This window comes from Prosopis cineraria, unplaced genomic scaffold (assembly GCF_029017545.1).
Source record: "Prosopis cineraria cultivar Desert tree isolate PC_DT_omini unplaced genomic scaffold, ASM2901754v1 PC1, whole genome shotgun sequence".
In the NCBI taxonomy this organism is placed as follows: Eukaryota; Viridiplantae; Streptophyta; class Magnoliopsida; order Fabales; family Fabaceae; genus Prosopis; species Prosopis cineraria.
This window is the reverse complement of record NW_026555332.1, coordinates 39,067,229-39,092,600: the sequence shown is the minus strand read 5'-3', so window position 1 is coordinate 39,092,600 and position 25,372 is coordinate 39,067,229. Positions and strand designations below refer to the sequence as shown.

Sequence of the window (25,372 nt, the reverse complement as noted above, 5' to 3'; positions counted from 1 at the left end):
TTATTGTCTTTTAATTTCTTTTTTAAGTGTAAATAGACAACTCTCCCTTTTGTGATTTTTCTACATCTTCTCCTGCCTGCATGTGTTCTTCATGTTGTGACCTAGGAGGAGATGGTGGTGTTGTTATGGTAGGTCAAAGTAATAGTTCAGGGTTTGGCGGTGGTAATAATGACTCATTTGGTGTAAATCATGGCTCAAGAAGTACCAATTCTTTATTAAGTTCTTGTCTCCAAGTTTGAGATTCACCTACATTCTCCCCCTGAATCAAAGGATTAAAATTGAAAGGTGTATCTTCATGAAAGGTGACATCAAGACTAATAAATGTGTGTTTTGAGACAGGATCAAAGCATCAGTATCCTTTCTGAGTAGCAAAATAGCCAAGAAAGATACATTTGGTAGCTCGAGGGTCAAGTTTAGTGTTTTGATGGTTATGGACAAAGGCTATGCAACCAAACACACAAAGTGAAAGATTAGTTTCAATATGAGATGTGAAAAAAACACTTTGTAATTTGTGAAGAGGGTTTTCAAAGGATAGGATTTGACTAGGCTTACAATTGATTAGTTAGGTTACAGTCAAAATGGCATCCCCCTAATAACACCTGGCCACATTACAAGTAAACCTGAAGGTTTTAACAACATCAAGGATGTGACAATTTTTCCTTTTAGAAACCCTATTTGTTGGGGTGTGTGGGCACAAGAACTAGTATGAACAATACCATACATCTAGAAGAAAGTACTCAATGATTGGTTAAGGTACTCAGTGTATTGTCAGAGTGTGAAACTTAGATGGTGGTGTTGAATTGAGTTTTGATCATGTTGAAAAAAGTCATGAATCTGGATGCAGCTTTTGGCTCGTTTCTTAAAAGATAAACCCAACAAACATGAGTGTGGTCATCAATGAAGGAAATACCATGTTGTTTTAGTATGATTAGGAATATGAGATGGTCCCCACAAGTCACTATAAATTGTTGTGAATGGTTTTGTGGTTGTGTAGGGGACTCTAGGAAAGAAAGATCTATAGTGTTTAGCAAGTTAACACACTTCACACTGAAGATCATTAACATTCATATTTGGGCATAAAGTTAGAAATAAATGCTGAAGGTAAAGAAAATTAAGGTGACCCATCCTCTTATGCCACAACATAAAATTATTAACTTTAGAAGTAGATGCAAAGTTACCAACAATTAGTGAGTTAACCACTCGAGTAGTGACTTCAAAATAGTAAAGCCCTTCATAGTCCTTAGCACTTCTGATTGTCACTTGAGATTATAGGTCCTGAAACACACAATGGGAAGGGAGGAATTTAGCATAACAATATGACTGCTTGGTCAACTAACTAATGGAAAGTAAATTACAATCAAGTTTAGCAATATGGAGAATAGATTCCAACATTATTGAATCAAAAATACGAATACTCCCTTTTCTTGCTACAGGTGCCAAGGAACTATCTACAACCTTTACTTTAACATTCCTAGCACACGGGGTGTAAGTGAAAAATAACTCATGACAATTAGTCATATGGTCAAAGGCTCTAAAATCAACAATCCATAGAGTTGTATTATGTGTGGTTGTTAAGGCTTGAAGGAAGGTACCCTTTTTAGCCACTAACACAGAAGACACAGACTCTGATATGTACCCATGATGATAGCATTAATTGGAGACCAAAGTACCCTCTGTATGTCAAAAAGTAGAGACACATAGAAGGTAAAGTTGAGAGCCACCACAAACATTACTCTGGAATTAGCAAAGGTGAACCAAGGGTTATGACAGTTATTGAGAAATAGCCATAATGGCAAAGAACAGCACTGGATGAGATAGCTAAGACTAGAGGACTTTAAAATAAAGCTCATGAGACTTGGGTAATGGGTGGATCTGGCCAAAAACACCAAGTCGAGTGCAACTGAAGGTGTCACCACTTGCCCAAGTTATCCACATGCTTGCACACGTTACTTAGTTGCAACTGTTGCAAAATCTTCAAGTGGCACATGTAGGGTCCACATGCAGCCAATCATCACTAGATTTCTGGGTTTCACTAATCACACTCTAGGGAGTCGTCCAATACCGGCGGTGAGAGTCAAGAAGGCCTCCACCATGATTGACACGTATGACTAGTGTAACAGGTGTATTGCCATGCGACCCAACTACCCAGAAAGCCTAAGAAATTTTTCTAAACCCTACTTACTCTAATACCATATGGAAATTGAGAGAAATATATTTCTTATTTATACTAAAATATGTGTTACAATCAATATATATACACAACGTTGGGAGACAAAGTAATAAATGCTAATAACTCTTAATAATCAACAATAATCTCTAATAAATAGGCTAGAATATTTACAATAAATTTAGATATTCCCACACGTCCTAAACTATGTTCACAATTTATAATATGTTTTTCTCTAACTTGGAAATTGTTCTTTTAAAAAAAAGAAAATTTTTCAAATTTTCTCAATATTCTTTTGGACTCTTACCATGTAATATTTCTAGAGTCTTTGTAGGTATATAATTGATTAGTATGTCGTGTATGGTAATAGGCTACTACATACACACCAATCATGATACTTAGTTAATTTGTTTAAAAATTCATTTTTTCAAGAAATGAAGAAGAGATTTTTTATTATAAATAGATTGAAAAATAATTTCTATGTCATGAGATTTTGGAATCTCCGCAAGTATAAAATAAATTAATTTTGGTGTGAGATTTTTGGAATCTTTATAGGAATTTCAATTGAAGTTTTTTTCAAAAAAAAATTCCTTTCTCAAATAAGGGAATAAGTTTCTTTTATAAATTAAAAGATACAAATCCAATTAAAAACCTATTTTTTAAAAAAAATTTCTTTTCTATATTTTTTTAACAAATTGACACACATTTTTACCCTCGAATTATGTGGGCTTTGAAGGGTATGTAGACCTTAGGGTTTTATCTTAGGTCAAGTCCAACTTATAAATAAATAATTTTTTAATTAATTTGTCTTACTCTTTTATTTTTATTGTTCTTTCTTTATTATGGATAATTAAATTTCATTTAAGGTCATATAAATTTTGTTTAGTTAACTTAGGGCAACTGTTCTTACAAATGGGTGACATATGATGCCTAACACTTTTTCTACATATAACTGACTCCCAAATCTTATTTTGGTTACTATACTCTATTTTATTTTTTTACAAGATTTTTAAAATTATTCTTTTAAAATTTTGGTAATGACTTCTACATTTATTAATTTCGCTTTTTGGAGAGATGACGGTCCGGGCATGACAATTAATCAACAAAATAATCCAAACGCTCCCTTTCTGCGGATAGTTCACGGCCTTGGGAGACAAATCTCACACTAATAGGTAATGGATCAAACTTTTCTTTCTTCATATTTTTCATTACAATTGTCCATAAAATTTATAATCTTTCAATTCAACCCTCCATATATAAGTTGTTATTTTGTTACCACTTTCTTCTCCGGCGTGTTTTTCCTTTTATGTGCACATGGGTAAAGAAAAGGAGGAACCTTAGGCTCCGATTAGAATATATCTCAGTCGAAGCAGTAAGCGTTGAGATATAATTGATCAATAGCATCTTCTAAATCGGCATACATACTGCAGACAACAAAAGTTGTAACATAGAAATTGATCAACGTCATATTTCTACTTAAACAACTTATCTACTTTGCATGTGCTAGGTGTTACTAGCGAAACAGCTGCACTTCTGCTGATATGTATCACTATTTTTTGTTGTACAATCAGATCGTGGAGGCAAAAGGTTGACCAAAATATGGAGGCCTTCATTAGAAATCAAGGAGCTATGGCGGTCACAAGATATAAATTTACAGACATCATGAAAATCACCAATTCTTTTGAAGCGAAATTGGGACAAGGTGGTTACTGTGTTGTATGCAAAGAAAACTGCTCAATGGTTGACCTGTTAGCTGTAAAAATATTGAAGACACCCAAAGGAAATGAGGAAGAATTTATCAATGAGGCTGCCAGCATCGGTAGAACTTCTCACATTAATGTTGTTACCCTTCTTGGGTTTTGTTTGGAAGGCCGAAAGAAGGTTCTTGTATACGAATTTATGTCTAATGGGTCTCTTGACAAATTCATTCACAAGGAAAATGAAACTATACTTCCATCAAATTGCAATCGGGCTGCTCAAGGGCTTAAATACTTGCACGAGGGATGCAGCACTCAAATTGTACATTTGATATAAAGCCACATAACATCCTTTTAGATGAAGACTTTTGTCCCAAGATGTCAGATTTTGGGCTTCCCAAACTTTGTTTCAATTTCAGAAGTCAAGGGAAACTATAGGATATCTAGCCCCAGAAATTTGGAATGGAAATAAATGAGGGGTTTCACATAAACCTGATGATTTACAGTTATGGAATAATGCTACTAGACATGGTTGGATGGCGGAAGAATATGAATGCAAAAGCTAATTGCACAAATGAGATTTATTTTCCAGGTCGTACGAAGTGATTTTGGACATGATATTGCAAAAAAGAAGAAGAAGAAGAAGAAGTGAAAATAAAAGGTATGTGGAGGGTTCATCATGCATTTCCAACTCAAAGACCAACAATTAGTAGAGTGATTGAAATGTTGGAAAGTAGCCTAGACTCTCTTGAAATGCCACCAAAGCCTGCCGTGTCTTCTCCGAGATTAGAGCTAGAGTCTTCCACCACTTCCAATACGACGACATAGCTTTTGGGTCTTGAAGCTCTTCCCAGCTACTGGAGGTGTTGTGCATTAAATGACACTTGGAGTTATGAAATGGTGCTTCTAGAAATGGTGTAAAACAAAAAGCTTTTTAAGCTAAAGCCCTTGCTAGAAGTGAGATATACTTTCCTTCTTGGCATTTTAAATTTTACGTAAGCCTGAGTTGGTCAGTGACTTGGCATTATCATCTGTTGAAAGTTAGTATATGGATTCCTCGCAAATGCGCCCATAGCTCCGTACCTGAATCTTCCTCTGTATTAATTAAGTCTCTCTAAATTCTTTTGCGAGGAACATATAGGTCATGCGTGTAACATGTCAACAATGGCATTATTATTTGAAGTCGCGTTTTAATGATTCTGTCGTTAAATAATTACATTTAGATAGGGAGCGAAAAAGGTGGCTTAAGCTTTCATACGATTGATACAGGGAAAATTAGCATGCTATCTTTCTTTTCTCCCTGTGTAGGTGTGCCTTTAGGATATGATACTTCTAAAGTAAATTTAGTATTTAAAGTATCTCTTACTTATGAAATTCATAATCACATGCTTATCAAAATTTTATCCTTTGATATCATACAATTAGCACTTAAGCAAGGTACAATGTTTTGCTAATTTAACTGGGGCATATACCATATTTAACATTCTGCGTGCAACTAACAGTACAGTAGAATACCTAGAGACTTGAATTAGGAGCTGAATCCTATTTAACGGATTGTAAAGGTAAATTGAATCAGCTGAAAATTTGGGAGCGTAATTTCTGCCTCGCCTTTTTTGTTTTAGTGAAAGGGGGAATTATATTAATAAAGTATTTACATTTTTTGTTTGTTACTCACAGTGTCCTTTTATTGAAAACAATCTTAAAACACCGTCAGACATTAAATATAGACACATCTTCAAGCAAGGACTTGAGCCTTAATTGGTCACATTATGAAAAACCAGCATTTTCTGTAAGAACCAATTTCATTGGTAAAGTATTTACAAATTCAATTACAAAAAAAACCTTTAAAGCAAACAAATTAGACTTCGAGACCAAGGATCTAATCAAGTCACGGGCCTTAACAATGAGACAAACTAAGTCACAGACAGATCTAACCATATCCTGAGGTGAGTGAGACTCATCATTGAAAATTCTGTTACTCCTATTTTCCAAACAGATTAAAATAATAGGAAAATAATAATAATTTAAAACTAATAAAATATAAGATGAAAAATAATAATGTAAAGCTAACTCCCTCAAAGATGAAAATAATAAGCAAGGAAAGCTTTATCTTTCTATATACATGCCCACTCTCAGCTATCCACTCTAGCGATGAAAGAAACTTGAGACAAGGAATAGGTAGACATTAGCTGCTACTTCTGCCATAAATTATGAACAACTTGCGGGGATGAGAGAGAAAGAAAATCACCATTCAACTGCTAGAATTTGAAGTCGTAGACTTGCTTGCCAAATTAGAATCAGATGAAGGTGGAGGCAGATCATTCTTGAGCAACCCAACATCATCAGAAATATCCATCACCTCTGGCTTACTCTTATGCTTCCCATCACTCTCTATATCCCTCAGCGTTTCTAGCACTTCCTCCATTGAAGGCCTCATATCCTTCAAATTCTGCAAACACTGAAACGCCAGCTCCGCCACAGCATTAATCATCTTCCTCACCTTCTGATCTGACTCAAACCCAAGCGTAGGATCCACCAGCTCGTGCAGTGCCCGGTTCTGGATCTTGTTGATTGCCATGGTGGACAGATTGATCTCATGTCGATGCCGCGTAATGTCCACAGCTGGCAAAGATGATATCAGCTCAATCAGCACTACACCGAAACTATACACATCACTTTTGTCAGTGAGCTTATAACACTCATGGTACTCCGGGTCGACATAGCCTGGAGTTCCTTGTGGGGCTGTGGAAACATGAGTGACATGGTCTGGGAAGAGACGGGAGAGTCCAAAGTCTGCAACTTTGACAACAAAATGGTTGTCCAAAAGGATATTGTTGGTTTTCACGTCACGATGGATGATGTCTGAGGCATGAAGGTATGCCAAAGCACTTGCAGTTTCAATGGCTATGTTCATTCTGATATTCCAAGGCAGTGAGCCTGGCTTTGCTCGATCGCCATGAAGATGATCGGCGACTGTTCCATTGGGAATGTACTCATATACGAGGAGGAGCTCACGACTGTGCCGAGAGGTGCAGCCATAGAGGGACACAAGGTTTGTGTGGCGCAAGCGTGTCAGGATCTGAACTTCGTTAATGAATTGCTCTACTCTCTTGTAATTGTTCTCGTACAATCTCTTCACCGCAACACAGCGACCGTCCCGAAGTTTTCCTGGAAAAGATACACCATAAGGAAATTGAGTATTGACAGTACAGAAATGTTAGAATTCCAGAGGGACTAAATTGCAGTATTACCGAAGTATACAGTTCCAAAACCTCCATCTCCAAGTTCTCTGGCTTCATCGAAATTGTTAGTGGCCTCTTCAAGTTCAGTGTATGTGAAGACGGGGACTCCAAAATATTTACTTGCATTAATCTCAGGGTCCACTGTCATGGATGAAACAGAAGAAGTGGCATGTGATTGCATGTATGACTTTGCATAACTGGTCTTCTTTCGACGTTGATAGAAAAAGAAGCCCGTGAGCATGACAATCGCAACGAATGCAGCAGTAACAGCACCTGGGACGCAGAATGGTAATAACTCTCAGTTAATATAATTGTCAAAGAAACTACTATATATAATGAAACATTGAGTTAAGAAACGAAGAAAAAACAGATCTATTACCTACAATGACTTTGTTTTTCAATGAAAATTTCTCTGCAATCATGCACAGAGAAAACAAAGAGGGGTTAGATATTTACTACAATCTGGATATGTAGAAAGAACAAAACAAAGGATATATATATATATATATATATAAAATTTTTCCAATTTAGCCATGGGAAATTAAGACATACAAATGAATTCATTACCATCACCAATAACTTTCGAGAAGAGGATTATCCTTACTGAAGCAGCATAATTCATATTTATCAAAACCACAGCGTCCCAATTTCGACACAGTACTGACAATCAGGTTCCGGTGCAATCCGTTTCAAAATAAACCCCATCTTTAAAATTTCAATGTAATTCATTTATAACAAGTTAGTTGAATTATCATCGCCATTCATGTACACAAGCACATCAGTCACGAACTGGCATGAAAAACTGCTAAACAATGATGGTTAGCATCTCTAACACAAGCTACATCGTAAGTGGGGTAATCTATAAGTTCTGTAGTGCAGTTGTAGGGGGAAAAAAAGACATGTTGGAATTCTCAGAATCGTGGATAAACAGAGATTTGAATAAAGCTGTCATTATACATGGGAGCAGGGCACTTTTCCTCGTACACTTTAGTCCATAAGTTCTGAGGTAGCTTTTGCACGAAAGCTTCTTTATCCTTTAATCGACAAGGTAAAGTTGAAAGATAAAGTGCAATTAAGCGACAAGATATAGATGGGTCGACTTTAATGCACGAAAGCGAGCTAAATAATACATCATCTTGCACATCTGTTTTCCTGAACTTATCAGCACCTTTGTAACCTGTCAACTGTGAACTTGTTGAGGTTTTCTTCCTTCTATCTGATAGGTGGGGCCAGCAAGGAGAAGTTAAGTATCCTTATTGCAAACTAGGTTATCATTATCTTGCAATATAAGTATGAAGACTCCATCAAACGTGATTGTAGTTAGATTATACTAAGAAAAACTATTAGGAGTGATGCTTCCACCATCCTCACAATGAAAAGAACTACTTGGCTATGATTGGCACAATGAAAAGAATTCATGGACGTCTTTCAAGGAATAATAATAAATTATAATAATAAATCATCCAAAATAAACAAACAAATATATATGTATATATATATCAGAAGTAAAAGAAAAGAGGAAATGATGTGTAAGATGAGGAAGGTGTGCTAGACTGGAAACATGGAAATCGATGACTTGCAAGTCAATGCAACTACTTCGTTGACATCGAAAATCTCCAAAATAGCCCCAGGATGAAGTAGTTTCCCAGCCAACAATTATCCTTGTTCAGTTATTTCGACAGGGCGAGTCATTTTTTACTACGTATGATAGACGCCTTTATGATATTTTATTATTGAAAACACTAAGCTCCTCATCGCTTATGAGTGGTTCGCAAAAAGAGTTGCTTAGTCCCCACACACACGGCAACTAGAAATTCAATCACGATGAAATAGAAATTGACTCGTACATTTATCACGAAAATTAGTTCGTAATTTATGGCCCACAATGGACAAAACTTATATCGTGGCAAATGCAGACAACTAATTAATATTCAAACTCAAGTATGAATGGCGAACGAAAAAAGGAGAATGACAATTAAAGACCTTCTAAGAACATTAATCTCAATTATGAATCATAAAATTTTAAAATAATAATTAAGGACCTTAATTGTGATAAAAAAAATATAATTTATGAGATGAGATTCACTAACGCGACTTGAGAATTCATTAACCCAACTTGAGAAAATTACTAACATATATTATAAAACATGAAACCCACTTAGAAATGGAATGTTTAACAAAAAATGTCACTTGGGAATTCACTAACTAGACTTAAAAAAATTTCTAACATATATTGTGAAAGAATGAAACCCTACTTGAGAATCATTAATAAAAAGTGACTTGTCTAAATTGGTGTTTTTTATTAAACAATCGATTCCCAAGTGAAGTTTCATGTTTCCACAATACACGTTAGAAATTTTTTCAATTCGAGTTAGTGAATTTTCAAGTGGTGCTTTTTATTAAATAATTAATTTCTAAATGGGGTTTCATGTTTTCACAATATTACGTTACAAATTTTCTCAAGTTGAATTAGTAAATTCCCAAGTGGCAATAATGAATTCCATTTCACCAACTACATTTTTTTTATCACAATTAAGGACCATGATCCTTAACTGGAATTTCAAAATTTCACAGTCCATAATTAAAATTAATGTTCTTAGAAGGTCCTTAATTGTCATTCTCTCAACAAAAAATGATTAGAAACGTATTAGTATTAAGGAAAAACACACAAAAAAGGGTAGACAGCAAAGAAAAGTCAAATCAATCCTAAGGAAGTAAACAGATTGTAGGCAAAGTTCCTTGACCGGCTGACCCGTTCAAAGGGTAGACCTGAGGAACTCTTTTCAGATGAAGGCACTAATAAGATTTTAGAAAATGGGTTCCAGCAGTGATGTACTTGTCGAATCACCAATTAACAAGAATTCTGAGTTTTGATGGAAACAAACAACTCAATAAGCGTATAATCAAAGCCATGATTATATACGAGTGTGAGCAAGTGTAGCATATATGAATTTAGGAAAGTAATGACTGAAAATGGGAGTAGGAGATGAAGAAGGGCGTACTGGGAGAATGCAAAAGAGAATCAGAACAGTTACGAGCATGAGGTCCGTCCGGGCATTGACAGGCAAATTGATGAGATGTTTCATTCGATCCACATGCTCCTTCTGAAACCATGCATGATTGACAAGACTCCGCCACATTGTACTGCACACTAAACCCTTCACGCAAGGCTGTTTTAAGGTCGTCAATATCACCTTGAGGTTTCAGAGGAGTCTCTTTCGAAACCGGCACTTTAATAATTAGCTTGCAATTGTTAAGACCAGGGAATCGCCGCATCAGATGATCGCCGTCTTCCGAATAAAAAACAAGGGGATTAAGATAAGGATCAGTGTTAGGCAGAGGCTGGGCGCATGTGAAGTTGCTGCCAATCGAAATGTCTTGGGGGCAGTGGTAGAATAGGGTGACGTTCTTGAGATTTGCCTCGGAAATAACGAGATTAAAGAGCTTGGTACTCAAGGAGGTGTTTTTAGAAACTGGATGACAAGGATCCTGAGCAAGGTCTTTTCGCACCAGCGTCATGACGTAAGCAGATAGGTTAACCCGTGCAACATTGAAAGTCAGTGAATCGATTTCAATGGAAGGTTGTTCTTCATCTCTTGGCGGACACATGAGATGGAACCCGTCGCTGCCACAAAAAGCGGGTCTAAGAATGTCCTCAGACCAGAAAGGGTAACCAATTTCTGGCAGTGATCCACAATGGCCAGGGGAAAGGCAGACTTCGAATGGCAGAGAGTGGGACAATGGGAAAGAGGAAAGGAAGAAGAAGGAGGAGGAGAGCAACAGCGTCCAGGCTTCCATTGTTAACTCCCTGTGGCTTATGCTTCCGTGCTTGCTTGGCTATCTTCAGCTTTGTCATTCACAGCTTTTGGGTTCAGGCAGACTTTTGACTTGACAATGGGAGGCACGCATCGTCTCATCATTCATTCTTGATTTTTCAGGAATAAGCATCTCAATCCTAAAACTCTCTCCCCCTTTCTTCCACACCTGACGATAAATGAAAGTGGGTATTGACTATTCAATGTGTCTTCCAGATGGCCCCAAACTGCTCAATCAGGAAACAACCACTCGCTTTCCTCCCCCTCCGCCCCCCCAAAAAAAAAACCTCCATTTTCAAACTATTTTTAAAAGGAAAAATGACAATTAATAACCTTCTAAAGTTATTGATTTCTAAAGACTATAAAAATATTAAAATTCCAAAATTCCAGTTAAGTACGAAAGTGCTTAATTGGAATTAACACTAAAATATATATAACATTAGCAAAATTATTATTATGATATAAAAATATTGTCAATGTCAATTGAAAAAATAAAAACCATACTTTGAAATAAATTATTTTTTAATATAAAAAAATTCACTTTTAAAATATTTTAAAGCCATTTATAAATATATAAAAATGACTTGTGAAGTTTCTAACTTCACTCAGAAATATAAACTCAATTATTTGTTAAATTTCACACTTATTTATATATAATTATCACTAAAAAATAAAGAGACGACACTGTTAAAATCATTATTGTGACATGAAAATATTGTTAATATCAGTTGAAAAATAGGAAACTACGCTTAAAAATATATTATTTTTTAATATGAAAGAAACTCATTTTTAAAACATTTCAAAGTTACTTATGAATATATAAAAGTGATTTGAAAATTTACTAATTTTACTTAGTGTTTTTTTTTTTCAAGGGGCATTTAAGGTAATTCATATGTTTTTAAATTTCAAGTATGGATCATGATCCTTAATTGAGATTTAAATATTTTATAATCTTCAATTGACATTAATGACCTTAAAGGGTCCTTTAGTGTCATTTTCCCTTCTCAAAATGGCCCTGCTTATTAATTTTAATTACTCCGGGTAACAAAAAATCTATTTACTGAAATCATACCACTACTGTCTTACAAATTATGTATCCCAACACTAACTTAAGGAGTCATTGATTAAGTATAATCACATCGTGGAAAATTCCCAGTCGCACATGAACATTAAGAATTGACTTTTGTAACGTGTGATTTAAGATTTCTATTTTTCCTATTGCAAGCTCTCTCCGTTTACCCGTTAAAAGGTTTACAATGTTGATTATATACACTATTCTGGTACAAAATATGATAACTATCGGTACATTCAAATTGGCCATGGCTTCTCCATACTTTATTGTTCCTTTATTTTTTTATTTTTTATTTTTATTTTTTCCTTAACTATAGGTTTAAATTGTAAGAGTACATTTAGACGGCTCATATTTAGCATTTTATTAAAACATTATTATCAAAATATTAAAATCTAAAGAGTAAGTAAGTAGATCAATAGTGTTAACATTTTATTTGAACAGTTCAGAACTTTTATAGAGAGAAGTAGGATTAGTGGTAAATCAAAACCAAACTGGCAACTTGGCTTGGTACTTCAGCAGACCTATTAGAGGAGGCAGGAGCAACAGGGTTACCAAGCTTTTGGTTGACTTCACCAAACCATCATGGATGGGGAATATCTATTTAATTAACAACATACAATCAAGCCGGTGGCCTTGTGCCACAATGGCACTAGCACTCCTCCTGTTGCCAGGAGGACGTACGTTCGAGTCCAGAGTGAAAATTTGTGGAAGGTGCATGAGTTTCCTTTTCCATAAGGGCGGGTGAGTGGATATTATTGGGTGTTAAACCCATATAAAAAAAGAAAAAAAAACAACTTATAATCATGTCAAGAGTTTTCAACTATCTAATGTTCCTAATGAACAAGCTGAAGGCTTAATTAACAAGGTGACAGTAAACTAAGTGAAACAAAATTCACAAAAATCTAAATTACTGAAAATGAATCAGGAGTGCATTAAAGCCTCCTTAGCGACATCCCCTGCTTTTTTTAAATGGGAGTACTCTAAAATCTATGCTTCTCTACTGGAAATTAGCAAGGAGTTTTCCTCATTGATATCGAAACCAGTACGGTGTAACAAATCAGAAAGGTTATGACAAGAACAGAACACTGGTCTGCATGTTGCAGATCAATTGAAGGACCTTATAGAAGGAATTGGACAGGGAAAGAAGCCATACTTGCAAGAGTAGGACATGCCGAGTCATGAGGTCCGTCTCGACAACAACATGAAAATTAAGACCTATCATCCTTCATCCCACAAGCTCCTCCAGATTCCATGCATTTGTTTGCAGTGACCCTCTTCCGCAATATGCTGCACACCAAACCCTCTATCCAAAGCAGCCTTCAGCGATTCAATTCCACCAAAACGGTCCACAGTGACACCCATGTAATCGGCACTTGAAGTTGAATTCCACAGTGATGAACAAGTTCTGGGAATTGAGGCCATATAAATTGATCAAAAAAGAAAGCCTGTTTTTCCTCCGTTATCCCTGCACGTGATGTTGTTCTGGCCAATGGACAACCCAGGGTCATGTTCACAACACTTGGGTCGAAGGAGAACAGAGTGGGGTCCAATGAAGTGTTGGTGAAATGGAAAGAAACGAGAGGGATCGAAATCTATCAAGGTGAAGTTTTGACAGCCGACTTGAATAGAAGCAATGTCAGGGGACAAGCACGTACGATACCTCGAAACCATCTCTCCCACAGTAATGAGGTCGGTTTCCTCCCCAGAAAGGGTACGATATTACCAAGTTTCCACAGTTGTAGGTGCGGCTGCATGCTATCTATTTGTGATAACCTTTTTGACTCACAGTGTGGCAGAGTCGTTGTTAACAACAAGAGATAGAAGGAGGAGGGGGAGGGGGAGGAGTTGCGGAGTGTGTACGGAAGCATGTGAGCATGGGGATTCATTGTGTTAGAGAATAGTAAGTGTCAAGTGGAGTCTTCACGACCACCTATTGTGAGAGTCAGACGAAAAAACAGAGGAAGAGAAGAAATGGGAGTTTCTATTTTTCTATTTCCAATGCTAATGTAACGTTGTGACTTATTAAGTTCTTTCACAACATATTTCAGTTTTTCTTTATTGTACTTTACTACTAAGCCTCAATTTTACATCAGAATCATCGCCCTAATGCGGCATTCATAGCAAGAGACAAAGAAGCTTTGTTTTCAATTCAGGCTTGTGTGCCAAACGGCAACCAGAGCTAAAAAGAAGGAAGTCTTCAATATATTATTACATTTACACTTAAGTGAAGGCAGGATGCTTAATAATTGTATAAAAATATAGCTAAAACAAATGCCTAAAGCATATATTTACTACCAAAAAATCTCCAATCCCCTCATATTCATAGATGTGAGATTTAAAAAAATATTATTCTATTAACAAGCGCATGATTCAACTGGTAAGAAAGTTATATATTTTTAATCAAAGGTTTCAAATTGAAGTTTTAAGAATGTGTAAGTATTTAATGGTAAAGCGTTCACCTTGGGAGGGAGATCTTGACTTGACTTGTCTTCAGACACCCAATAATTTACTAAGAAATGCATTATTCTAACAATTATTTCCCTGTCCATATTTCGTGCTTCTATCATCAAAAATCTTTTGTTTTTTATTTTGTTAATTAGACTGGCGTTAAACTATCCTACTAAATAAAACATGTAATCTCCCTATACTTACGGAGCATCTTTGTCACTTGGACAATGTGCTTTGCATTATCATCAAACTGTTAAATGTTTCCTTTTTATGTTGATTGAAGACTTCAAAACTATTTACTCAAACCATGTTATCCATTATCAGGGTTATTTTATGTTAAATTTTTATTGCTAACCTAATGGAAACTCATGAATAAGAACAGTTCTTGAATTATGTAATTTGCTATTTCAGTTTTTTTGTTTTTTGCCAACTCCTATCTGAATTTAATTGCTTCCAGTATGGTACACTTATTTGACATTCTTAAGAAATCAAATATCCCAATTAAGTAATGGATACTTGGCATTCTTGTATAGCATCTTAATGTCTATTTTTACATCCTAAATAATTTAATTAACTTGTAAGATCAATATACCACCAGCCACTCAGGACACTCTGACCTGTACGTCACGATACTAAATCCAAACCCATCCTAATATAACACAAGCAATATTATTATAACACCACCACAAAGATTTCATGTTCTTTTTTATTTCTTTTTCCTTAAAGTCCTATTCTGCATATTACAATATGCTAAACCAACCAGTTCAATTAATCTATGAAGGGGGAAAGCTACCCAACCTGCTTAAGAAAATCAAACATTACCGTCCGAAACAACTTAGGATCATCAGATTGTGGAACAGCACAAGAGTATCTAACTTAAAACTAGAAGCTGGGAAGAAGGAAACATACTCTGTGGTGGTGCAGCTGGTTCTTGAGGATAAGGCTCTGGTTGCAGCAAGGGTGCTTGTGTTGGTGTTCCTGATAATAGGTCAGACACACAAACCCCATAATTACTTTGATTGGGACAGAAACATGTAAACTCTTCCAAACTTATGTTGTACCCACATCTTCCACCTGAAATTTTGCAATTATTACACAGCCCTCCTTCTGTCGGTTCCCATTCAACCTCAAAACCTTGATCTATCACATCACCAGGATCTATGGCTTCCTCCATGAAACTCTTCACTGCCACCCCCAGAACAGGCACTATAATACTAACTCTGCATCCCAGAGCACTCCAATTAAACCATTTCTCGCTGATCAGCAAAAAATATGCTTCGATGGGATAACCTTTTGCGGGGCAATCAAATTCCAAAGAAGTTGACAGATTCACAGGAGGAGGCGTATATACTAAAGGGTCGCAGTTATATAACATGGTGGAATTTACATCATTGGAAGTGTAGTTAAACACAGCATAATCCAGCGTGAAGTTGTTGAATTCATTGGGACATTTGGTGCCCCACAAATCCATTCTTGCTATTGTGAGAGTTCTTGTGGTTGAATTTACATCGATGACACGAAAATCCTGGGAAGCCATGTTGATAGTAGCATTGTCCCCTTGACAATTCAGCTTGAACTTTGGATGCCCACAATACTCCGGCCGTGAATCGAACCAGAATGGGTAACTCAGGTCGGTGATGTTTCCACAGGTAAACGGCTCGCAGGCTGAGAAGGGCTCATCAGCAATGGCGAAATATGGTGGGAGGAAGAGAGCGAAGAAGAGAAATACAGAGGGAGAACCCATGTACGGTTCGATTGCGAAGAAGGCCAGTATTCGGAATGACTAATATCCAACGACAACCCATGGAATATAAAGCAAAAGTCAAACTGAAAATCCTTCAGGTAATGAGGCTAATGGCTTACTCTAACATGGGTTTGACAACTTGAAGGGCGCATGAATTGGTGACATTTCAGATATTAGCTCTCCACCAACTGATTTGGATTAATACGAATATTATTGAGTAGAAAATGTTGAACCTAAGACTATTCCGCAAGACTAGAGTTTTATATAACCTTTTGGGGTATATGACCAAATGAAGAAAGCGCAAGGTGAGTTAAAGACACAAGCTTAGTATGGAAGAAATCAAAGGCCCTCTCTCCTGTTAATTATTTCTTCCAATCCTATTGATAAATTTATAAAACGGAAAAATATTTTTTTTCTATTTATAACTTGTATTATTATTTTTTATCATGAGTTTTGAAGTTTACTTCCCATTAAATATTAATGAAAGAAAGTGTATTATTAAAGTATGTGTATTTAATAAAAAATTATTAAAATTTTAAATAAAATTAATGAATTTAATTTTTTTAATTTTAATAAAATATGCTAAAAGTAGTTTATAAATAATTCCTCAACATACTATTTTCCATCTAATACTACTTCAATCTTAGATATTAAACAAGATGGTTATATACAGCCTATTCCATCAAATGACAAATGTCAATTCAAGAGGTTGACGAAGTATATGTATTCCTCTCTTATTGGTCATATGGTCAAAAGTCAAGGCCTCTTATAGATTTTTTTTATTTATTTCAAAAATATAAATATGAAACTTGTTCATTAATCGATTTGAAAAATACTAAAATATGGTTGTTTTCTCACCAAAGATTGTTTTTCGTTTATACATCCCAAATTTTTTTTTATTGTCAAACAGGGGTTTTTGGGCTTCTGAGGAGGGTTCTAAATTGGGCTTTATGTTGGTGGCTCAACATTTTGGGCTTCACTTGTTTTCGGCTTAGTAGTTGGCTTCACATATCAGCCGGAACCTTTACTTTTATGAAATTAAATTTTTTATTATTATTCCATCCCTAGGTATTCTCAAAACAAAACAAAAAAAATATTGCCACCAAATATTCAAACTAATTTAAAACCTTGTTGTGTGAGAATGTTATAATCAACAATGGACTTACACGTATTTTAAGAATGACTTTATTATTTTTATTTTACATGATTACATATTTTGATATTCAAGCTCAAGATTTTAAGATAAATTAATTTAACTCTCTCAATCAATTGAACTAAGTATCTCTCAAACTTGGTTATGAAATGAAATCTTATTCTTCCAAATAATTAGCAAAGAAATAATTAAGTAGGTTATAATATTTCTTATATTGTTTTAGGAAATCAAGAACAATGGGCATAGCACTATGTAATTGATATGAAACTTAATCTATGGGCAATGGAATTACAAGAGGAAGATATTTAGAGAACAGAGGAAATAAACAAGTTCCTATTAAAATATTGAAAGAATGAGCAAATTGGATACTTATTAAAGATGATGTTTAGCTCATGATTATCTTTATCTTTTAAATAGTTGTAAACCTACTCAAAGTTGAGGTTAGACATATTGTTTAAAAAAAAAAAAATCATTTGACACACATTCAATATCTAAGGTACTTGAGAGTTTTCAGTTTTGTTACATCCACGCATGTTGAAAGTGCATAACAGATTTACCAACTTATGTACAATTTCTTCCAGCCAATAAATTTCTCTAGCATGAGTCCAAGCAATACTAGAGAACAAGGCCTCAATATTCTACGTATTGTATTCTGCGTATAAAATTTGCAGGAGAGCTTCCATGTATAATCGTAGACTCCATGTGAAGCATTCTAGCCCGCAATTTAATTTCCTTATGACGAAAAGCTACAAAATGGTTCTACTTAGAACCTCTTTGTGTTCAATACCAGCAAATCCAACGTATTTCCCAGAAGCAACTCATTGAGAAAGGAGAAACTCAGTTTCAACTTCCTATATATATTTCAATTCATCATCTACATAACTACTACAACATTTTCCACAGAAAAAAGTGTGTCAATTTATCTTTCATTCCATGCAAATACAAATGGCAGCTGATTCCATATCCTTTCATGATTCATGTATGCAACAAAAATGATCATTCAAACAAAAAATAATGCTATTCAACTGTCCAAGCTCCCCATAAACTCTTACCCACATACAGTCACAAAACAACATGGTATAATGTGCTTACCAGATCTAAAATTTAAGCCTTCACTTACACACACGCGCACACACATTAGAAAGAGACCAAGAGAAAGAGATTGAGTTGCGGATTAATTATGAGAAAGCGAAGGTACCTTTGTTGCAGCTTTTGGTAGCGATACTGCCATCTTTGCAAAAGCACAGCCTCTGCTGGGTGGTTCGGTTGAAGCCACAATATCCTCCAGAATTCTCACACACCATGCAATCTCTAGCTTTTCCCCAATCAAGCACAAACCCTTGGTTCATGGCCCCACCAAACCCAGTTACCAAGTCCATGCTTCTGATCTCTTCCTCCTTCACCACCACCACCACCTTCTCTGTACAATCTATATTCCACTCATAACCGTCCGTCTCACTCCCCGTCTCAAACACATATGACTGCTTCGATCCTTCATTTTTCAAACACCCTATGGTGTTGGTGGCAGGGATGTTATAATTATTATTAGAAACACTGCAGTTGAAGTAGAAACTGAGGTTCAAATCCAAATGATTAATACTCAGAGGGGTGTTTTCTAGGCTAACATTCTGGCGTGCTCTGGGGCAGGATTGGTTCACCACATCCGTGTCAACAAGCGTGAGTGTGGAAAGGTAGTAATTTATATCTGTGACATAGTATGTGTCGCTTGGAAGAGTGATAACGGGTGGTCCATCATCGGAGCATTTGAGACCAAAATCAGGGTAACCACAGTATTCTTGGGCGGAAGTGTTGTCCAGCCAGAAAGGATAGTGAACGGAAACATTGCCGCAAGCAGGAGGAGAGGAACATACAGAAGAATATGCATCGGCAATACGGTGCCTGAGGCACAAGAAGGAGAGAGCAGCAATGATGTACATGGGTTTTGACATGATGATATTGATATATCAGAAGCCGTGTTTAAAAAAATTATGAGAAGATGGTTTAATATTTATAGACAAAGCAAGAGGAAAAGAAAGAGGACCGTGTGATAATGTGAAAAGAATCTATATGCTCTAAGATAGAGATAAAAAGGTCGAGGATGATCATTTGACCGGAGGAATAAAATAAACTACAGCTTTCTATGAATACTTTAGGAAATTTCTGTGTGCATGACTTTAGACAAAACATGGTTGAATAAGCTCATACTTAGAAGCTGACAAGTTGGTAAGAGTAATTAAGACTGAAGACCCGGGGTCCATCTGAAAGTTGAACGATAAATTTCTTGAAGATGATGAGATGGCTACTAGGGAGACAAGAATCAAAGGAGAAATAATAAGAAAATAGGAGGTTGAAGAATAAAATAAGGGAAAACGCGTGGGTGACACGTTCCTGTGCTTGTAAAAAATGGCTCTTCAAGGATATGATTAAGCAATTTGAAAGAGATTAGGTGAATTTAGACAAGTGGGAAGTGACTATAAAATGGAAAGCACATGTTGGGCAGTGGAAAACACAGGATGTGCTCAAAAGAAGTACAAAGTAGTGTGCCCAGCTGTGTGAGGAGAGAGTTATTACGATTGATGATAGATTCAAACTGAAAAACTTGAAATGTTATTATTATTAATTCAATCCATCGATATCTGTGGGTCGGGGACACTCGGTGTCCTGCATAATAATATCCAAGACATCAATTTTATATATACTTCCTGAGTAAATAATATGGTTTTTTTAAAAATTTTCTTAATTAGAAGTGTAATCAATAAAATTTTCTAGTTGTCACATTCTTTTTTTTGGTCAATTTTAGTTGAGACATTAAACATAAAAAAATAACATTTATATATTAACTAACTAATAAAATACATAAATTAATTAAAAATATCTTATAATACTGGAAGAAAGTGTGCGTATTGATCTACCGGCAATGAGTTTCAAATAAATAAAAAAATACTATGTCCATTCAGAATTACAGTGAAATATTTTTAACTAATTTACATATTCTAATAAGTCAATTAACGATATTTAAAATTGTATATTTGTTTTGTATTTATTTTTATTTAATAGAGTGTATTGATTAAAAAATATTATTAATTAGAGATCTAAAATATCTCACATTTTTATATAAAATATATAAAAATGTTTTATTATAAAAGCAAGACTACTTGAAATAGGAGGCGGCGAATCTAATCTGTAGACTTGTAATACCATATAAGGTTCATGAAAAATTCTTACCTACACCCAATACACAACTTCACCATACTCTATATAATAAAATTTTATTAATTTAATTAAATAACATAAAAAAATATAATTATTGATCCCTATAAATTCACCAAGTTTTATTTTTAATCATTGTTGCTTACAGTATTTTTAGTCCCTATAATATTAACAAGATTAGGGAAACATTTGTTTCTTATGAACTATAAGAGTTGAAAATAGTGAAAATAAATTACAAGAATTAAAAACAAAACTTGATAAAACTATAAGCTAATGATTGTGTTTTTCAATAAAATTTTATGTGTCTTTTATATAGATTTTAAAATTATCAACAATCAAGTGATTAACAATATCTATCTAATTAACTAACTAATATTCCAACATTATGACTAATATGATTGATTTCTCAATTATTATGACACTAACAAATGTCTAATTTATCATTAAATTCAAAGAATATTCTTTCTAGTCAATTCTATGATACTCCCAAACACTTGCTGTCACTGTTCCTTTGTAACAACACTTCGTAAGATACAAAATTTAGTTGCAGGGCCGCACGGCAGAGCCTATCTAGACAAAGACAAACACGTGTGGTGTGCAACTTACCTCGAAGCAAAAGTGAACCAAAAAATATTTATATATGAAGTGCTTGTTTAATTATTGCATTTTTTATAATAATTAAACATACAGGGCAAGGCCCAGATTAGTAGCCCATGGCCCAAACCAAATTGGCCCAAAAAGGAATAATTGTGCAAGTTCGAACTGACGTTCTGTTTTGTGTATCTGAACAAGGGCCTAGGCCCATATAAATAACCCAAAACGAAATGAAAGTTTCACTGCTTTGGGCTTTACTCTTGGATTTTTTTTTAAAATTCTGTTTCCATCTCTCTAAACGGTCTTAAAAGGTCCGACTTTCGCATGCCCAATAGATACAGGCGAGGAAATCATTCTAATCCTCTTTGAATAACATAATAAAGAATTTATTTTTTTATTATTAACCAATATTTGAATGATTGTGTTACGGTTTTAAAAATAAGAAATTAAGAGTTTTATTTCATGTGCGAAATTATTTTATTTTATTTTTCTTTCAATTCATTCTCATTCGACATAGTAAATAGCCCCCAAAAAGTTAAAAACAAAAAATGTTAGGACCATTTAAACCTGATTTGCTGCTCATCTTTACAAAAAAAAAAAAGCAAAAGTTTATTTTTTTTATAAATTAGAATGCCGGTCTATGATTTTTCATTTTTCTTATAATTTAAAATATATAAATGAATTGGCATTAAGGCGAACTCAATCAAAAGAGATTAGTCATTTATAACTTGATGAACTTATGTTTGAATTTCTAATGACAAAGATTTCTTACATATATGATTTAATTGTATTTTAAATATGATTATTTTTAATAAGAGAATGTATATACACAATTAAAAAAATGTACTGTTCATAATTTATAAACAATGAAATGAAACTTTTATATATTATGTATAATTATATCGATAGATGATGCGAATGCTTGCATGCTGAACAAGACCAACCTTTTTTTTTTTTTTCTTTTTTTGGGGATTTGGGTGCAAAACGATAATTATATATATTTATCGGTCTAAATCAAACATAAATAGAGATATGACATGAAAGAACGGAACCACATGCCGTGTTGAAAGGTTGCGATGTCATCAGACAGAACCTTGATCTAACCTCTAGGCTCTAACCTGCTAGATGAGAGAAGCAGTTAGTAAAAATATAAAAGAATTTATAATTATAATGGATATAAATAGTGGTGGGATTAACATTAACCACTAAATATTATGGAAGAAGAACAAATTAAACATAAATATTAATTGTCAACAGCTTGTACGGTTCTACGCGGCCGTCAGGCATCAGCAGCATGTCTCCTAGAACGTACCCTACGTGGCTACCAGAAATTCAGCTTTAAATATATTGTCAGTGTGGTGTGGTCCCATACAATTAATGAATAACATTATTGAAGTGATGACCAGTTGTATGTACACGCGTGTCCATGCTTCACCATCAGCTCCACGTCATTTCTTGGCCTTGTTGTATCATAATCATTTTTTTTTGACATTAAGCCTCCGTTTTTAAAGTTGATAATTCAAGTGTGACGGGTTAATTTAAATTTACATGAAAAAAATTAAGATTAAATTTAATTTTATAATTTTTTTAATAAAATAAAATATTTTAAATTCAATTTAAACTTAGCTTAGTTCAAATAAGTTTGATAGTTAAAATTTTTTATTCTATATAAATATAGAATCTATAATTTTAATTAAGCTTCACAGGCTAACTTAAATTTAATTAAAAATGTTAGAATTAGATTTAATTATATAGTTGATTTTTTTAAAGGGTTATCAGCTCTATTCATTTGTGAAATGAAGTTTCAACAACATATTGCGTTATTAACAACTCACCAATAATTACTACAACTTGTCAGGATATATATAGGATGAAGAGGGTAAATAATGTATTGTTATGTGATGCTTTTGTGCAAATTGCAATGCAAAGATTCCATTATTTAGTTTTATTACCATTGACAAGACCGACAAAAGAGCTCAAGGGAACTTTTTTATATGAACCCGCCACTCATCCTCTCCTAAAACTTCTGGGGAGAATCGCCCAACATGAGGGCTTTAAAGTTTGTTTGGTTTTGTTCCATTTTTTATCTTTAAAATTATTTTATAAACTAATTTTTAAAGATATTATTTTTCAAAATAAAATAACTGTTTGATCATGTTCTTCTAAAAAGAATTTTAGAATTATAAAACTGACCTATAATAAAGATTGGTTACAGTTAAAGGTAGTTTACAATAATTAAATGTAGAATGTTTTTTTAGAAAAATGAAAACAATTCTAAAATATTTTCATTTTTAAAATGAAAAATGAAAAATAATTTGGAAATATTTAAATTCAAAATACTTACTTAAATAAGTTTTTGTTAAAACCAAAAATAATTTTTAAAAACAAAAATCAAACATGCTCTTAGATTCTATCCACCTTTCTTCTGCTCTCCTTTCCCTCCAGTTCCATCTCAATGGACAAATCATAGTTTGAACACTTTAGATATAATATTTTATAAAATTGATAATAAAATGTTAATTATTAATAAATAAATGAATAAATTATTTAAACTATTAAAATTTGGTCAAGATATTTTAGGAGTGCAAAGGAAAATATTAAAAAAAATATTTTATGAAACACAAAATCCAGATCACTCAAATTTCAATCTAGATGAGAAGCTGGTCAAGAAATTAGAAGGGGTTGAGAAGTGGAGAGAATTAAGTCCTAATGTTTGCCCCTCTTGCTTGTCAAGCATGAACATATGATTACTTAGTATTAATTAAACATGTTTCTTTAAGCATTATACAAAATTTAAGTAGGATAAATAAAATATGATACGAGTTTAGTGAAAGGAGGATAATGATGAAGGGTTGGAATAAAATTGTATTGAGGTAATAAATTGATAAAATTCCCAAAATAAAAAAAATAGATTGTCAACTTCAAGAGATTGAGATGGGGTGGAAGGTTATGAAAACATTATCGTAGGAAAAAAGAGCTGGAGAATATGCTATTAGGAGGCCAAAGATATGCTTGAAAATTTTGTCACCATGTGGAAGACAATAATACAAAGGATAAAAGCCAACAATCGAAAGGAGGTCCCATTTCTATTTTTTTAAAAAAATATTTTCATAACAATGGTAATAACAATAATATGATATGATATAAAATCCCCACTTGATTGTCCTATGTGGTTGAAACGAGGAAGAATGACAATTGAATCCTAAAAGAAAAAATTAATTACAGTTAAGTCCCCAATAATTTTTTAAAAAAATTATTTGTAAAATATCAATTCAAATGGTTGTAGATTTACAAGTTTCAACTACAAATATGATATTTAAATTTTAAATAGAACAATTACTATGTAATTTGAATTACTTTTTATAACTATTTAAATTAATGTTTATAATTTATTTTACAATTTTTTTTATCAAAACTTAATTATTATTAATTCATTTTCTTAAAATTTTATCGTCATTTCCACTTGAAACAACCTTGGTAGGTGCCGGGCCTCTCTCAATTCAATTCAGCTCTATCCCATCCCATGGGTCTCTTCTCGACCACAACTTCACCCTCTTTTCCATTGTCTTCTCGCCCCAAATGAATTTTACATCATTTAATTAAAAAAATATAAAGAAAAAATAAATTTTATGCTTTTTTATATTTCTTATATATTATTCCCAACTCTATGATTATGTATTAGTAAGAGATTCAATTTTGCTATGGATATATGTCACAATGGAAATATACACCAATGGTTTTAATTAAGAGATAAAAAATTTAGACAGATCAGTCGGGTTGGACCAAGAAAAAAACAGTCTAGATAAAACTTAAAAGATGATTTAACGCTTTTTCTTAATTCGAACCATGTGTGTTAAATTATGATTTATATACACTTGTACCAAACAAGTATAAGGAAAGGAAGACTGTAAAAAATTGAAAATTTATAAAACACGTATATGCATTATATATATATATATATATATTACATTAGATAATTATATTTTAATTTTTTTAAAACAATTATGTTTTTATATTTATTACTTAAAATAGTTAGTACATAATTAAAAATATATTAATTTAATCACAATTATTTCAAATAATGATCAAACATAATTTGACTCTTAAATCATAAACTAGTATTTTAGCTCGTTTAATGGTCGTCGCCAATTTAATTTTTAGTCCCTTAATTTTGACTTTTAAAAAACAAGTATCTCTCATTTGACAGCAAGAAAAACTAGGTATGAAAAA

The 25,372-nt window shown here is 33.7% G+C and overlaps 2 protein-coding genes across 5 annotated transcripts; one reads left to right on the top strand and one right to left on the bottom strand.

Annotated features, from left to right (window-relative positions):
• Positions 1–3,796: 3,796 nt before the first annotated feature.
• LOC129298353 (LEAF RUST 10 DISEASE-RESISTANCE LOCUS RECEPTOR-LIKE PROTEIN KINASE-like 2.4) lies at positions 3,797–4,201 on the top strand. Its single transcript, XM_054936787.1, has one exon. It carries the CDS (start codon positions 3,797–3,799, stop codon positions 4,199–4,201), a length of 405 nt encoding a protein of 134 aa, XP_054792762.1.
• Positions 4,202–5,791: 1,590 nt separating this feature from the next.
• Positions 5,792–19,318, bottom strand: LOC129309625 (LEAF RUST 10 DISEASE-RESISTANCE LOCUS RECEPTOR-LIKE PROTEIN KINASE-like 1.2). 4 transcript variants are annotated; one of them, XM_054951288.1, is made up of 4 exons: positions 18,537–19,318; positions 7,486–7,518; positions 7,116–7,379; positions 5,792–7,032 (listed from the first exon to the last, which is right to left on the bottom strand). In XM_054951288.1, exons 1-4 carry the CDS (start codon positions 19,285–19,287, stop codon positions 6,116–6,118), a joined length of 1,965 nt encoding a protein of 654 aa, XP_054807263.1. In that variant the 5' UTR covers positions 19,288–19,318; the 3' UTR covers positions 5,792–6,115. The 4 variants fall into 4 exon arrangements, with proteins under 4 accessions (XP_054807263.1, XP_054807246.1, XP_054807255.1 ...); XM_054951271.1 differs by lacking the exon at positions 18,537–19,318 and adding an exon at positions 15,351–16,634; XM_054951280.1 differs by lacking the exon at positions 18,537–19,318 and adding an exon at positions 10,109–11,070.
• Positions 19,319–25,372: the final 6,054 nt, after the last annotated feature.

What these genes read in the sequence shown, in the direction of transcription:
- LOC129298353 (XM_054936787.1), top strand. Translation starts at nt 3,797, where the DNA reads ATGGCGGTCACAAGATATAAATTTACAGACATCATGAAAATCACCAAT.
- LOC129309625 (XM_054951271.1), bottom strand. Translation starts at nt 16,185, where the DNA reads ATGGGTTCTCCCTCTGTATTTCTCTTCTTCGCTCTCTTCCTCCCACCA. An exon ending in ACCAGCTGCACCACCACAGA is followed by an intron (nt 7,519 to 15,350) that starts GTATGTTTCCTT and finishes GCATGATTGCAG; the next exon opens with AGAAATTTTCATTGAAAAAC. An exon ending in GAAAAACAAAGTCATTGTAG is followed by an intron (nt 7,380 to 7,485) that starts GTAATAGATCTG and finishes TCTGCGTCCCAG; the next exon opens with GTGCTGTTACTGCTGCATTC.